The following is a 13,446-nucleotide window of genomic DNA, read 5'->3' as shown; positions in this document are numbered from 1 at the left end:
GAGAAAGCAAGTCATGTCTGCCTAACTTAAACCTGAAGTTAAAGGTCTTGGAGGACATCAGATTCCAGATCTTTCCTTGGGCATCCTAGCTGTTCAAGTTAACACACAATCATTTTGATCTTCTTAATAAAGCTTTTTTTCTTAAAAAAAAAAAAAAAGAAAGAAAGGGGGGTCAAGAGCCCCAAAATTTAATATAAATAATAGAGCTAATGAACAGGGATTCAGCCAGTTGAAACAAGGATGCACTCGAGCTGGAAAGCCTGATGAGGACCTGACATTCCATCACTTGTCATTGTTTCCTGAGCCTCTGCTTGATCCTCACCATTCTCAAAACCTCCTCTGGACCCTGGTGAGAGCTGAAACTCCTCCCTATGACCCGTCCCCGCCCCCCCAACCTGTCATTCACTCCATGCCAGGAAAAGCCTGCCTTGGTTCTGGAGCTGATCACCAGGGTCTAAGTGAGTGTGCATCTGCTGGACATAAAGCCTAAGGTTTAAGATCTTTGAAATTAGCATGCAGAGGGAATGTCTGTCATTAGCCTGTCATGATTAAGTGTGTTTTGCAGTGCTTAGAATTAATCTAGAATTGTTTGCTGTGAATTAATCTAGCACTGTTTGCTATGAATTGATTATGTCTATTGCAGTGCCTTTGCACTAAGGATTGTCGTTTTCTTGATTAAGAACCTATAGAATGGGGGCTGGGGATGTGGCTCAAGCGGTAGCGCGCTCGCCTAGCGTGCGATCTCGGCCCAGGTTCGATCCTCAGCACCACATACAAACGAAGGTGTTGTGTCCGCTGAGAACTAAGAAAAATAAATAAATATTAAAATTCTCTCTCTCTGTCCCCCCCCTTTCTCACTCTCTCTTTAAAAAAAAAAAAAAAGAACCTATAGAATGAAATTGTATTAACTTGAGTGAATAAAGCATTGAAAGGCACAGAAGCTCACGGACATTCTTTATTTCTCCCCTTGACTGCATATGTCGCAATTTTGCCCCCTCGAAACACCCCATCACCACACACGGACACACACAAGGCAAAAAGAACAATAAAAATGTTGCAATAAGAACAATAATAGAGGGAACCTACCTACAAGCCCAAATAATATGTGAATACTAGAAGGTTTTTTCCAGTAATTTAAAAACAGTTATGAGGTTATTGCAATGGTCTAGCGGAAAGTATGATTTGAAGTAGGACAGTGGGAATGAACAGGATGGGAGTTAGTACTGATTCTGTTTCCCAGGATTAAGTCAGTTCCTTTTCCATTCTCTGTCCTAGATCAAATTGTTCTTTAGCTGGTGTATTGCCACCACTTTTTAAATTAAAAACTTACACAAACTTAATAGCAAAAAAAAACCCTATACAGTCAAAAGACAAAAAAATTCTAAGTACAGAATGTAATCAGTAAAAATGGCAAATTTCTGCTACCTCACTCAACCCTAAAGGTAAAAAAACTACAAATTAAACAAAGATTATGTGAAGGGCATTCTAAAACTTGTAAAAGCTTTATTCTATTCCTACTTAATGCTTGGTGAATATAATTCCATATATAGAATAATATATGTAAAAAACACCAAAAATGAAGTGCTTAACAACTTAAAACTGAGTATCTCTTATCTAAAATGCTTGGGACCAGAAGAGCTTTGGATTTTGATTTTTTTCCCCAGGATTTTAAAATATTTGTGTATACAAAATTAGATATTTTGGGGATGGGCCCAAGACTAAACACAATTCATTTGTTTTATACATAAGGAGACATTACATATATATGCTTACACTTTATATACAGCCTGGAGGTAATTTCATACATTATTTTAGCATACTTTCATTTTTATTAGAACATTATAGTTAAACATAGTAGTTGGGTTCATAATACATGGAATTCCATTTCAGTTCACATTCCCCACCTTTGCCCTACTCTTCTCCTTACCCCCATTCTCCTTCCTTTACTCTAATGATCTTCCTTTTGCTCATCTATTCATTTTTTATTGGTTCTTTCTGATAAATGTGAAATTCCTAGTATACATTTATATATGCACATAGCATGATTTTAAAAAATTCACTCCCCATTTCCTCCCCTTTCCTATCACTCCCTTCCCCCTCTCCTTTTTCTATTCTACTGTTCTCTGTATGATTTCTGATACTCCCCTCCTTCCTTTATTTTGCTCAAGCTTCTACACGACAAGAAAACATTTAACCCTTGATTTCCCGAGGCTGAATAATTTCCGCCCATTTACCAAATGCCATTTCATTCTCCTTTATGGCTAGGTAAAACCATTGTGTATATACATATCACAATTTCTTAATCCATTTATCTATTGATGGGCATCTCAATTGATTCCATAATTTGGCTACTGTGAATTGTATGCTTCTAGTTCTTTTGGAATAATACTAAGGAGTGGGATAGCCAGGTCATATGGTGGTTCCATTTGCAGTTTTTTGAGGAATCTCCATACTGCTTTCCAGAGTGGTTGTACTAGTCTGTAGTCTCACCAACAATGGGGTGACCTGCATTTTGACTGCAACCTGTTATGAGGTCAGGTGTGATTTTCCACTTGTGGAATGTCAGTGCTCAAAAACTTTTAGATTTTGGAGCACTCTTGGGATTAGGGACACTTAATATGTGCAAAGTTTAATAATAAGTTTTCACTATTATTTGGAATTAGTCCTCCAAAGTGTATTTTATGTATAATAATACTCCCTTAATTGATATTCAAGAAGAAAGGTGACATGAACATTCTTACAATTAGAATGACTGGGATTAGTATCTATTTAACATTAAAACCCAACCGTACAAATCTGGAAACTTTATGGTGAAATCAATACTGCAATAAATGAATAAAAAGTTAACCGTACAATAATATTAAGATCAGTTTTAATGAAATTAAAGTTTTAAGGTCAAGTGACTTGAAATGTTGGCATAACACACATTCTTTTCCCCCGAGTAAGTATATATAAAAGGCTCCCCTTGGACCTAGCACGGTGCTACACCCTGTAATCCCAGCAGCTTGGGAGGCTGAGACAGGACCATGAGTTAAAAGCTAGCCTTAGCAAACTATCGAAGCTTTAAGCAACCCTGTCTCTAAATAAAATATAAAAAAAGGCTGGGGATGTGGCTCAGTGGTTAAGTGCCCTCGGGTTCAATCCCCAGTGGGGGGAAAAATAAATAAAGGCTTCCTTTTTCCAATTTGGCACTGCAAAATCATAAGTCACAAAGGAATCCCAAGCTTATTTATAACTAAATGAAATTTCTTTTTGTGGCATCACCTATTACTTTAACACATCAGAGGAATTTACATAGCAGGTTAGAGAACAAAAGTAAGAGGTAACAGGTGCTTCTGTACCACCCATATTATCTACTAAGACCACAGTGTGAGCAACAGAGTGGAGATTCATGGTAGTAGTTCCTTGAATGTAACAGTTCAGACAATATCTTCCACAAACACAGGTTTTTGCAGCATCCAAATCTTGGCAAAGATGGTAAGGAATGATATGAGAGCCATATGGAATCCTATTGGAAAAAACAATGTTAAAGACATATTTTATGATAACTAGATTTCAGACTTTCATATTAGAAATTATTTGTACACTGAATTATAATGATGGAAAAATAAAATTACAATCAGTATATTGTAATTTCCTGAAAAGTGTGGACAAATATACTAATTAACTATGAAAGTATCTTTGAGCATGACCACTTAATAGCACTATCACACACACCTATGTATAATTTATTTATATATGTAAATACATATATGTGTGTATATATACATATACCCCACTCTCTCTCTCTCTCTCTCTCTCTCTCAAGGGCCTTGCTAGGCAAGCACTCTACCAGTTAGCTACATCCCCAGTCCTTTTTATTTTTATTTGGAGACATGATCATGCTGTTGCCCAGCCTCAATTTACAATTCCTCCTGTCTCAGCCTGAATGTTTGAATGTAGGACCCAGGAGATTCCAATGTATAGCTAGCTATAATTAAGAATTTCTTGCCAGATGCAGTGGTGCACACCTGTGATCCCAGATACCTGAGAGACTGAGGCAAGAGGATGGCAAGTTTGAGGTAAGCCTGAGCAACTTAGCAAAACCCCGTTTCAAAATAAAAAATAAAGGGTTGGGGATATAGCTCAGTGATCAAGCACCCCTGGGTTCAATCCCCAGTATAAAAGAAAAATTCAGATATCTGATTTAATTCATCTATAGAGTGGCGACTGATTATCTGAAGTTTTAAAAGATCCTCAGTGCAAAGTAAAGTTTGAGAACCACTGCTTTGTAATAATAGTTCTTCTTCCTTTTTTTTTTTTTTAAATATTTTTTAGTTGTTGATGGACCTTTATTTTACTTATTTGTATGTGGTGCTGAGAATCGAACCCAGTGCCTCACACATGCCAGGTAAGTTACCACTGAGCCACAACCCCAGTCCGGAAATAATAGTTCTTAATGATGGAGACGGCAATGGAAGGGTAGTGAAATGGATTTTAGTGGGGTCTGTAAGAATAATAAAGTATGCAAAAATTCTGTTTACTCATTTGTGTATTTTTCTCAATTCTTAACTTTGGTCAATTTTTAAAAGATTCCCTGAACCATTAATAAGGAGAAATATGATCATCCCACCATTTTATAGGCATTCAAAAATATTTTGGTTATCATCTTAATTTCCACACCTATATGAAAGAAGTATGAGGGTTGGGGCTGTGGTTCAGAGGTAGAGCATTCGCTGTGGTTCAGATGTAGAGCGTTCGCCTACCATGCGTGAGGCACTGGGTTTGATCCCCAGTACCACATACAAATATGTGTCCACCTATAACTAAAAAATAAATATTTAAAAAAAAAGCATGAGCAAAATGAACAACTGGAGTTTAGAGTCTCATGAAACGAGCTGCAGTTAGTGTTCAAAGTCAAGAGGAAGAGAACCAACAGCTACCGAGTTGTTCTATTATGCCAAATGCTTTGGCATTGCATTTGCTCATTTATTTTCACAACTCTGTAAAATTGATATTATTATTTCTATTTCACAGATGGGAAAATTTAATCAAGAGGTTTAACTTGCTAAAGTCAAACAAAAGGGTAAAGCCAGGAATCAAACCCAAATCTAACTCTAAAGACTACATACTTTACCATTATGCCAGACTGGAGTTTTCAAATTTAAGGGTGCATCAGAATCATCTGGAGGACTCAATAAAACACAGGCAGATCCTGGTATGTCTGGGGCATAGTCTAAGAACTTGCCTAATTAACAAGTTGGTAGGTGATGCTGCTGCTGCTGCTGCTGCTGCTGCTTCTGCTCAGGGGACCACACTTTGAGTAACAATGACATTCATTCTATTTATGAAGGGCCTACTATGTGCCAGAAGCAGAGCATCCCATGTTTTAGACCCTAAAGAAATAATGAAGAATGAAACAAAATTCAGATGATATACACCTGTAATACCAGTGGTTTGGGAGGCTAAGGCAGGAGGATCGCAAGTTCAAGCCAGCCTCAGCAATTTAGTGAGACCCTACACAACTCGGGGAGACCCTGTCTTTAAATAAAATACAAAAAAGGGCTGGGGATGTGGCTCAGTGGTTAAGTGCTCCTGGGTTCAATCTCTGATACAAAAAAAAAAAAAAGAAGAAAGAAAGAAAAATTCATGCCCTCATAGATCTTACATGCTTATTAGAAAATCTGACAACAAAGAAACAAATGTTAAAAAAATATAGTGTCAGGTAATAAATATTATGACACCCCCGAAACAACAACAACCAAAAAACCAAGCCATGTAGGGAGGAAGGAAGTGAAGAATACAACTTTTGATAAGGTGGACAGATAAGAACTTTCTGGAATGGTACTTAGGCAGAAAACTCAATGAAGTGAGGGAGTAGGAGAATTTCCTAAAAACCATTCCAAGCAGAGGTAAGGAACAACAAAAAGGCCATCATAGCAAGGGGTCAGGTTGTACACAGCACTTGAAGCTATGCTAGACTTTGACTATTATTCTGAATGATAAGAATATTAGAATGTTACCAAAGATCCAAATTTAATTATTATGAAAGTCTTACCTATTATATAGTACGGCTCGTGCAGAAGATTCCAATAAACTTAATGGCACTTGCAGTTTTATAACTGGAAAGACCTTTGGCTGTTCAAAAGTATTTCCAAAAAGATCCAAATACTCAAGGGATAGGTTTTTAAATTCACATGGCAAAAATGAAAGCTTATTTCTAGCTGCTGACAAAAAACGAAGGTTTGCTAGTTGTCCTATCTTGAAAGGAAACTGAATCAATTCATTATCATCAAGTTTTAAATCTGTAAGTTCTCGCAGCTGGCAAAACTGCACAGGGAGTACCTTGATTTTGTTTTTGCTGAGATCCAAACTTCGAAGTGACTTTTGGAGTGTAGACTGACACAAGGCCACACTAAATGACTCCAAGTGATTGTCATTCAGGTTAAGTTCCTGAAGGTGCATGAGGTCTCCAATTGTCGCTGGAAGCTTTTTTATGTGGTTGTGACTCAAGTCCAACTTCCTAAGGTTTTTTAAACAAAGCATACGCATGTCAACTCGAACAAGCCCACAATAAGAAACCTGAAGGTATTCCAGAGAATATGGAAAGTTCTTGCTTAGAGGATAGTCCTTTTTGGAAGTGATAACCATTTTTGTTTTAAATTTTTCAAATTCTGATGTTTTCACTGGTGTGAGTGTGGAAAGTGATGCGTTGATATCACAGCCTTTATGAACCAGTCTCACAGCTGAAAGGAAACTCTTCAAACTGCCAGAATTGGCCTGAATAAATAAAAAGTTATAAGATCATAAATTCATCTTTAGATAACACATATGCTAGTTCTTCCCATAACAAATCCTGCATTTATATATGAAAGTCACACATTATTTTATTGAAATTGGCTGTATAAAATATTTTTTTAGTATTTTATTTGGTCTAAATTTCAATTTTAAAAGTTTCTGAAAAAATTTGAGAATTATATTTAGCATAAACAGTCTAAATAAAACTATTCAAAGGGAGAATTGTTAAGAGTATAAAAATGAGATAGGCCAAGCTTATGTATGTAATGCAAAATGCTTAGGATGCCATTCACAAATACTAGGAGTTGAACAAAGTGATGGCTCTTCACAAAAACAACAAAGTAGCTGGGCACAGTGGTGCATACCTATAATCCCAGAGGTTCCAGAGGCTGAGGCAGGAGGATCACAAGTTCAAATTTAGTTCAACCATTTAGCGATGCCTTAAGCAACTTAGCAAGAGCCTGTCTCTAAATAAAATACAAAAATAAGGCTGGGGATGTGGCTAAGGGTTAAGTGCCCCTGGTTCATGCCCAGGTATAAAATAAAAAAAAAAAAAAAAGGCAACAAAGTGCTAGAAAATACAAAAGGTAGAGATCCAGCTGGAGAGAATGAGAAATCACTTATAAAGTGGCATTTGAATTCAATCATCAATAAAAATAGCTAATACTTATAGGATAGGACATTTTAGAAGTTTCCTAAAATTTATAAGTGAGGGACAAGTGAACTTTGAAAAACTATGTATTCCTATTTTGTGGGAATGTGGGAGTTGTGTAGAATATTGGAAATATAATATAGTATTAGGATACATTGTGAATGAGCTTGGATATCAAGATAAGGAGGGAATGATCAAGCTGTGGAAAAATTGCTGAAGAATTTTGAGCAGGAGCCAGGCATGGGGGTGCACATCTGTAATCCCAGCTACTTGGAAGACTGAGGCAGGAGGATCATAAGTTTGAGAAGCCTAAGCAACTTGGCAAGACCTTGTCTCAAAAAACAAAAAGGGCTGGGGCTATAGTTCAGGGTAAAGCGTCTCTGGGTTCAATCTACAGAATCAATCAATCTATGCATCAATCTATCCATTCATCAATCAGTCAGGCTAGGAATGTAGCTCAGTGGCAGAGTGTTTACTTTAGTTTGCAGAGGGCCCTGGGTTTGATCTCTAGCTCTGTGGGAAAAAAAAAGGTTGAGTAAGATATTGCTCTTACTCTCTAGGAAGGAGAAAGAAGGGGTGAGAGATGGCAAAGAAAATAGGTTTTAAAACATTTTTAATGGTTTAGTTACTTTACAAATGATTATAGTAAATAAAATACAAAAGAGATGGTTCTCATTGCATTTTATCCCCCTTTTAAAATCAAATTTGTTTGGTGGTACTGGGGATTGAACCCAGGGGCATGCTTCCACTGAGCTACACCCTCAGCCCTTTTAAATTTTTATTTTTTAATTTTTCAGACAGGGTTGTGTGGCCTCAAACTTGCAACTTCCTATCTCAGCTCCCAAGTCATGAGCCACTGGGATTATAGGCATGTGCCACAGTACTCAGCTTAAAATGAAATTTGTAACATGAGGTTTAGGTGGCAAAAATGCAGACCTGTGCTACTTGCCATTACAGTTCCAATTTAAGAACATTATCTATACTGGGCACAGAAGCAAACCTACTTTTCCTCCTTGTCTTTGGAGCCTCCCTAAGGCAGCCTCTGCTCTCTCCTAAGGCAAAAAATACACACAAGCATATCTGGGAAGCTGCCTCTTCAACACACCTGCAAGAATCCTCCCTTACTTAGCTATGTGAGATATCAGAATGCTGGAATAGCTTTCTTCTTTAAAGAAAACAGAGTCAAGCAACCTAACCTGTTTTCAATACCATACCTTACTTAGACAGATATCAACAGGAGGCTCCTTTAACCGGATAGTAGCTTTCCCTTCATCTGCAAATTTGGTGAAGAACTGCTCAATGTTTTCCTTTAGCTGCTTAAAATCAATGGGGAAAAAAGAACAAAAATAGTATTGTTATTCAATAATTCTTACTACAACTAGAATGTACCAGTTACTTTACCATGCTTTGATTGGGCTTTTAGTCCTTAAGTCTGGGTGTTTTACAGTTGCCTCCCACTAGGTTATAAAAGAATTCCATGACAGGTGAAATTGAGTCTTTTTTATTTCTGTGTTCCCAGAGCTAGAACAGTAACTGACACATAATGAGTACTCAACAAATTTTCACAACTGATGTCACATTTGCTTTAGACTTCAACAACTATTTATTGAGAAGCCACTATGTACCTCATACTATGATACAGGCTGAGACATAGTAGTGAATAAGACTGACATGGCAACTACACTTAGAGTTGACAGTATGATATGACAGTTTTAAAAAGTAATTATAAGCATGACAAATATATCGTGTAGGCTGCTATAATCTTGGCAAGGAAATCTTACATAGTCTATAGGAAGGTGACCTTAAAGGTGAGATTAGAAGTATTTGGGTGATGTTGAGCAACAGATGCAAGGAAAATGGATGGAACAGCATTCCTAGGAGGAAAAAGGTAAAGCCTGAGGAAAAGGAAAGCTTGACAACTATGAGGAACTGAAAGAAGGTAATTCAAGATGGTGGAGAGGTCTGGAGAAAAGGCAGAAGAGTATGGAAGGATAAGAAGAAATCAGACAATGAAAGACTTTGTAATGTATATTAAGAATTTTAGACTTTACCCTAAGAACAATGAAATCCACTGTGGTTTTTTTTTCTTCTTCTTCTTTTGGCAGGCGGGGATGCAGGGGAGTATACAGGATTGAACTCAGAAGTGCTTAACCACTGAGCCACATCTCCAGACCTTTTTTGTATTTTATTTAGAGTCAGGGTCTTGCTAAATTGCTGAGGCTGGCTTTGAACTGGTGATCTTCCTGCCTTAGCTTCCCCAGCTGCTGGAATTACAGGTGTGCACCACCATGCCCAGCCTACTGAAGGCTTTTAAAATAAGAAACATGATCAAATCTCTTATTTTTAAAAATTCCCTTAACTGCAGGGTAAAGCCTGAACTATGAGGAACAAGAGAATGGGATAGAGGAGGGACAATGGAAGAAGGAAGCAGAGCCTTTTAAGAGACTAGCCAGGAAAGTGATAGTTCAGAGCTGGGATGAAAAATGCTTAGGAAGTAGAATTCAAAGGATTCAATGATATAATGGATATAGGGAGGCAAAAACTTTAAGGTTTCTGGATGGTAGTGCTATTTAATGAGTTGTAGAACACTGACAAAGGCAGGTTTGGGGTGACAAGAAAAATTAATTTCTAGATATTTTGAATTGAAAATTTGAAACATATTCAAGTAAGATCTCCAGTAGGTAGTAGATTTGAACCCACAGTTAAGGAAAGAACTGGCCAAGACACAGGTTTAGTCAGATGGATGGTAGCTTGTCACAACGCAGGAAAGTAAAATGTCCCAAGGTATTTCCCACAATTAGTACTAATGTCTATTTTTCATGGCCCAGGTCTGGCATTACCTTAATTCATCCAGCCAATGTTTATTGAACACCTACTAGGCTCTGAGTACTGTTGTACCATATCTGCCAAACCTTCTCAAGCTCCTGTAATCAGAATTCATCTCTTTTTTTTTTTAATAGTCTAGTAATAGCACTTACTATAGCCCATCTTGTATTATAAGTAGTGGCTTCTATGATTAAGTCAAGTTTCTTATCTCACAGTTTCTAGCATTGCACCCTGCACACAATAAGTCTTCAACTAAAGATTTACAACAAAATTTGGTTAGGATTCTGACCAGTTTGTCTATTAATGCAGCAAAAATTTAAGAAGGGAGAGTACAGGAGCTAGGATTGTGGCTCAGTGGTAGAGTGTTTGGCGTGAATGGGGCATTGGATTCAATTCTCAGCACCACCTACAAACAAATAAATTAAAGTCTATTGACAACTTAAAAAAAAGTACATTATGAGTTTTTAAAGAGACAATACCTATACTGGGCATGAAAAAGGTCAGTTCTGGGGAACATAATCGTGGAGAAAAGAGAGGCCCAATTCTAGTTACAAGTTTCCTTCTGACATTTAATGGTTCTCTGAACTATAACATGTTGAGTAATTTCTAAATTCTTTCAATTTTCAAAAAAAAATTGCATGAAGTGATTCCATTAAAATTTAGACTTTCAGCTACTTACAGCAAACATTGGGTGGTTATGATAGTAACACTATTTTTCCTCAACTAAGTATTCACTGTGGAATATAATTTGTAAGGAAAAATAATCCTAGAAATTGTATAATACCCAAAGTTAGAAGCAAGGTGGATGATGAATTGTTTGCTTGGTTTTATTTGTAATAGCTATGAAGATATTCTGTTTTCACAAAATAATATAGTGCCTGGTAATAGAAGAAAACGGAATTTTTATAAAGAAATCTATATTTGAAAGTTTTGAAACTTCAACTTCTAACAGCTTCTAGAGTTTGTCACAGCTCTACAGAAAAGATCTGGGCCTAAGAAATCAGGTCAAACATTAAAAAAGAGGGAGCGGGGACACTATAACCAATAACTTACATAAAAATATGAAAATGCAACCCAAAGCACTACTGTACAGTTTTATTATTGTACTAATTGGGCCTACTGACTTTGGATGCTATTCATTATCTCTTGAAGGCGGCTGTTTAAAAAGAAGTTGGGAAAAACAGAATTTACCTTATAAAAGTGCAGTTACTTCACTGTTCCCTCAAATCAGCTGCTTCACTTGGCAGTTGTTTCACGCAGTCACATTTTAGAGGATTTAAAAGGGCGGGGTTGCTTTCTACTACTGAATAACGACGACGTAAATTCAGCCACAGAAATGGGCAAGAAAAACAACGAAAAGGTGCATTCTCAGAAGTTTTCGGGCGGGTAAGTAGCCCCACAAGACTGTAGGCCCGGGGTGGTGGTGGGACAATGGGGCCGGGCCGAACTCCCCAAAGCGGACGCGGGTTCCGGAACCACCGGTGCGGCTGAGACTCAGCGCGCGCCTGACTCCCCTGGCAAGCCTGCCCGCTCCATCTGCACTCACCTCATAGCGGGTCCCGCGCTTGTCCTTCATGGTAGAGATCAGCAGGCAGGCGGGGCGCAGGCTGCCCGGCTCGCCCCTCGCGCGGGGCCGCAGCTGACTCCCGGGCGTCTGCTGACAAAGGCTCAGTATGGCTCGGACACCCTTGCCTCGGTTCCTGAGCCCCAAGGCCGGCAAGTGCCGGCTGATCACCTCCACCTCGCAGTGCAGCTTCATCTCGCCCTGGCGGCGGCATCAATCAAGTCACTCGGCTTTAAAACTTCCTCCTTCCCGCCACGCCGCGCCCGCCGGGGTCCTAGAGCAGGAAGGCTGCCCGCGGATCCGCCTGTCGTTGGACGAGCCGACAGCACCGGGTTTAAGCGTCCAGCGCTAGCCGCGTCCACTCTCTTTGTCTAGCAGAGCCCTTCCTGTGGTCGCCGGTCAGGGGAGCGCTGTCATCGGCCTTCTCAGGACCTGGCTCGCGCTTTTCGAAACCGGCGGCAGGCGAGGACGCAACGTCCTCTCTCGCTAGCGGTGCAGTTGGCTGCCGTGCCTGTTATTGTTTGGTACCATTCCTACTGTCTCTACGGTCGACCGCTGAGTTTCCCAAAGCTAGGCAGGCATCCCTCTGTTTATGGGGAATTTACGAGCTGCCCCAGAAGCCAGCGAGGGCGCGGCATTTCCTGGGGAGGACGGGCTGGCGTTTTGGTGGCCCACCTTAGTTAGAATCCGACACCTGTCAATTCACAGCGAAGCTTTAAATGACAGTATTTGACTTGGCAATTCCTGTTAAACAAATCTTGCTTTGCCACGGAGGGTGGGTTGAATGCAGTGATTGACTTGACTAGGAAAGATCGTCCAGACCCCAGGTTCCCTTCCCACTCCTTATTCCTTTATTGAGCCCCTGGAAGGGCTCGGACTGAGATGTGGAAGGCGCGTGGGCCACAGACTTTAAGAGGCCGTAGTCTGGGGTCGTAGTCTGGCTACCTTAAGGTTTGCGCTCCGGGAGCCTCCCTTCCCTTCTCTCACTTCTGGCCTGGTATTAAACATTCTATTTTGTGTAAGTTGTAGTTTGATAATTGTGAATTCGCGTTCTTAAATATCAGTTTTTCAGTTAAACTGTGACGATTTCATGATTCGTCCTTAAATGAGCGTTTCTGTTTACATACAATAATTGAGCCTAAAGTGTTACCTGTGGATTCTGCATTCTGAAAATAGTACTTGGTTCAGGGAAAATAATGATTAAGACAATAAATTACCACCACCCTCCATTTAGTACATGTACACCTAGTAGAGCATTGAAACTATTCATTGTTTAGCAACATTAATCTCATAACAACGGAGAAAACTAAAATGATACCATAGAATTTTCAGACAGCTTTTGTGGGAGTTGTCTTATTTTTGTTCTTTGAATGGATAATAACAAAAGAAAATAATAAAACACCAGCCTTAAGGGAATATTACATTAAATATACTCTGAACCTGTAGGTGCAGTTGGGAGCCAGGAACATCTTAAAACTTGTAAAAGCCATAGTAATTTTAATTAAATAGATTAGAAATGCATAAAAATTGATAGACCCAGCCTAATTCCCTCTTAAGATTGGGAGCCATCCCATCACAAAGGCATGAAAAGTTAATTTCGGCTTTACTATAAATTACTGCGATTTCT

The 13,446-nt window shown here is 38.9% G+C and overlaps 1 protein-coding gene across 1 annotated transcript; it reads right to left on the bottom strand.

Annotated features, from left to right (window-relative positions):
- Positions 1-986: 986 nt before the first annotated feature.
- On the bottom strand, positions 987-12,024 carry Lrr1 (leucine rich repeat protein 1). The gene is made up of 4 exons (XM_026391074.2): positions 11,802-12,024; positions 8,644-8,742; positions 6,038-6,759; positions 987-3,508 (listed from the first exon to the last, which is right to left on the bottom strand). Exons 1-4 carry the CDS (start codon positions 12,012-12,014, stop codon positions 3,268-3,270), a joined length of 1,275 nt encoding a protein of 424 aa, XP_026246859.2. The 5' UTR covers positions 12,015-12,024; the 3' UTR covers positions 987-3,267.
- Between the last annotated feature and the right edge of the window lie 1,422 nt (positions 12,025-13,446).

Source organism: Urocitellus parryii, chromosome 6 (assembly GCF_045843805.1).
Source record: "Urocitellus parryii isolate mUroPar1 chromosome 6, mUroPar1.hap1, whole genome shotgun sequence".
Lineage (NCBI taxonomy): Eukaryota > Metazoa > Chordata > Mammalia > Rodentia > Sciuridae > Urocitellus > Urocitellus parryii.
This window is presented reverse-complemented; position numbering and strand designations above follow the sequence as displayed.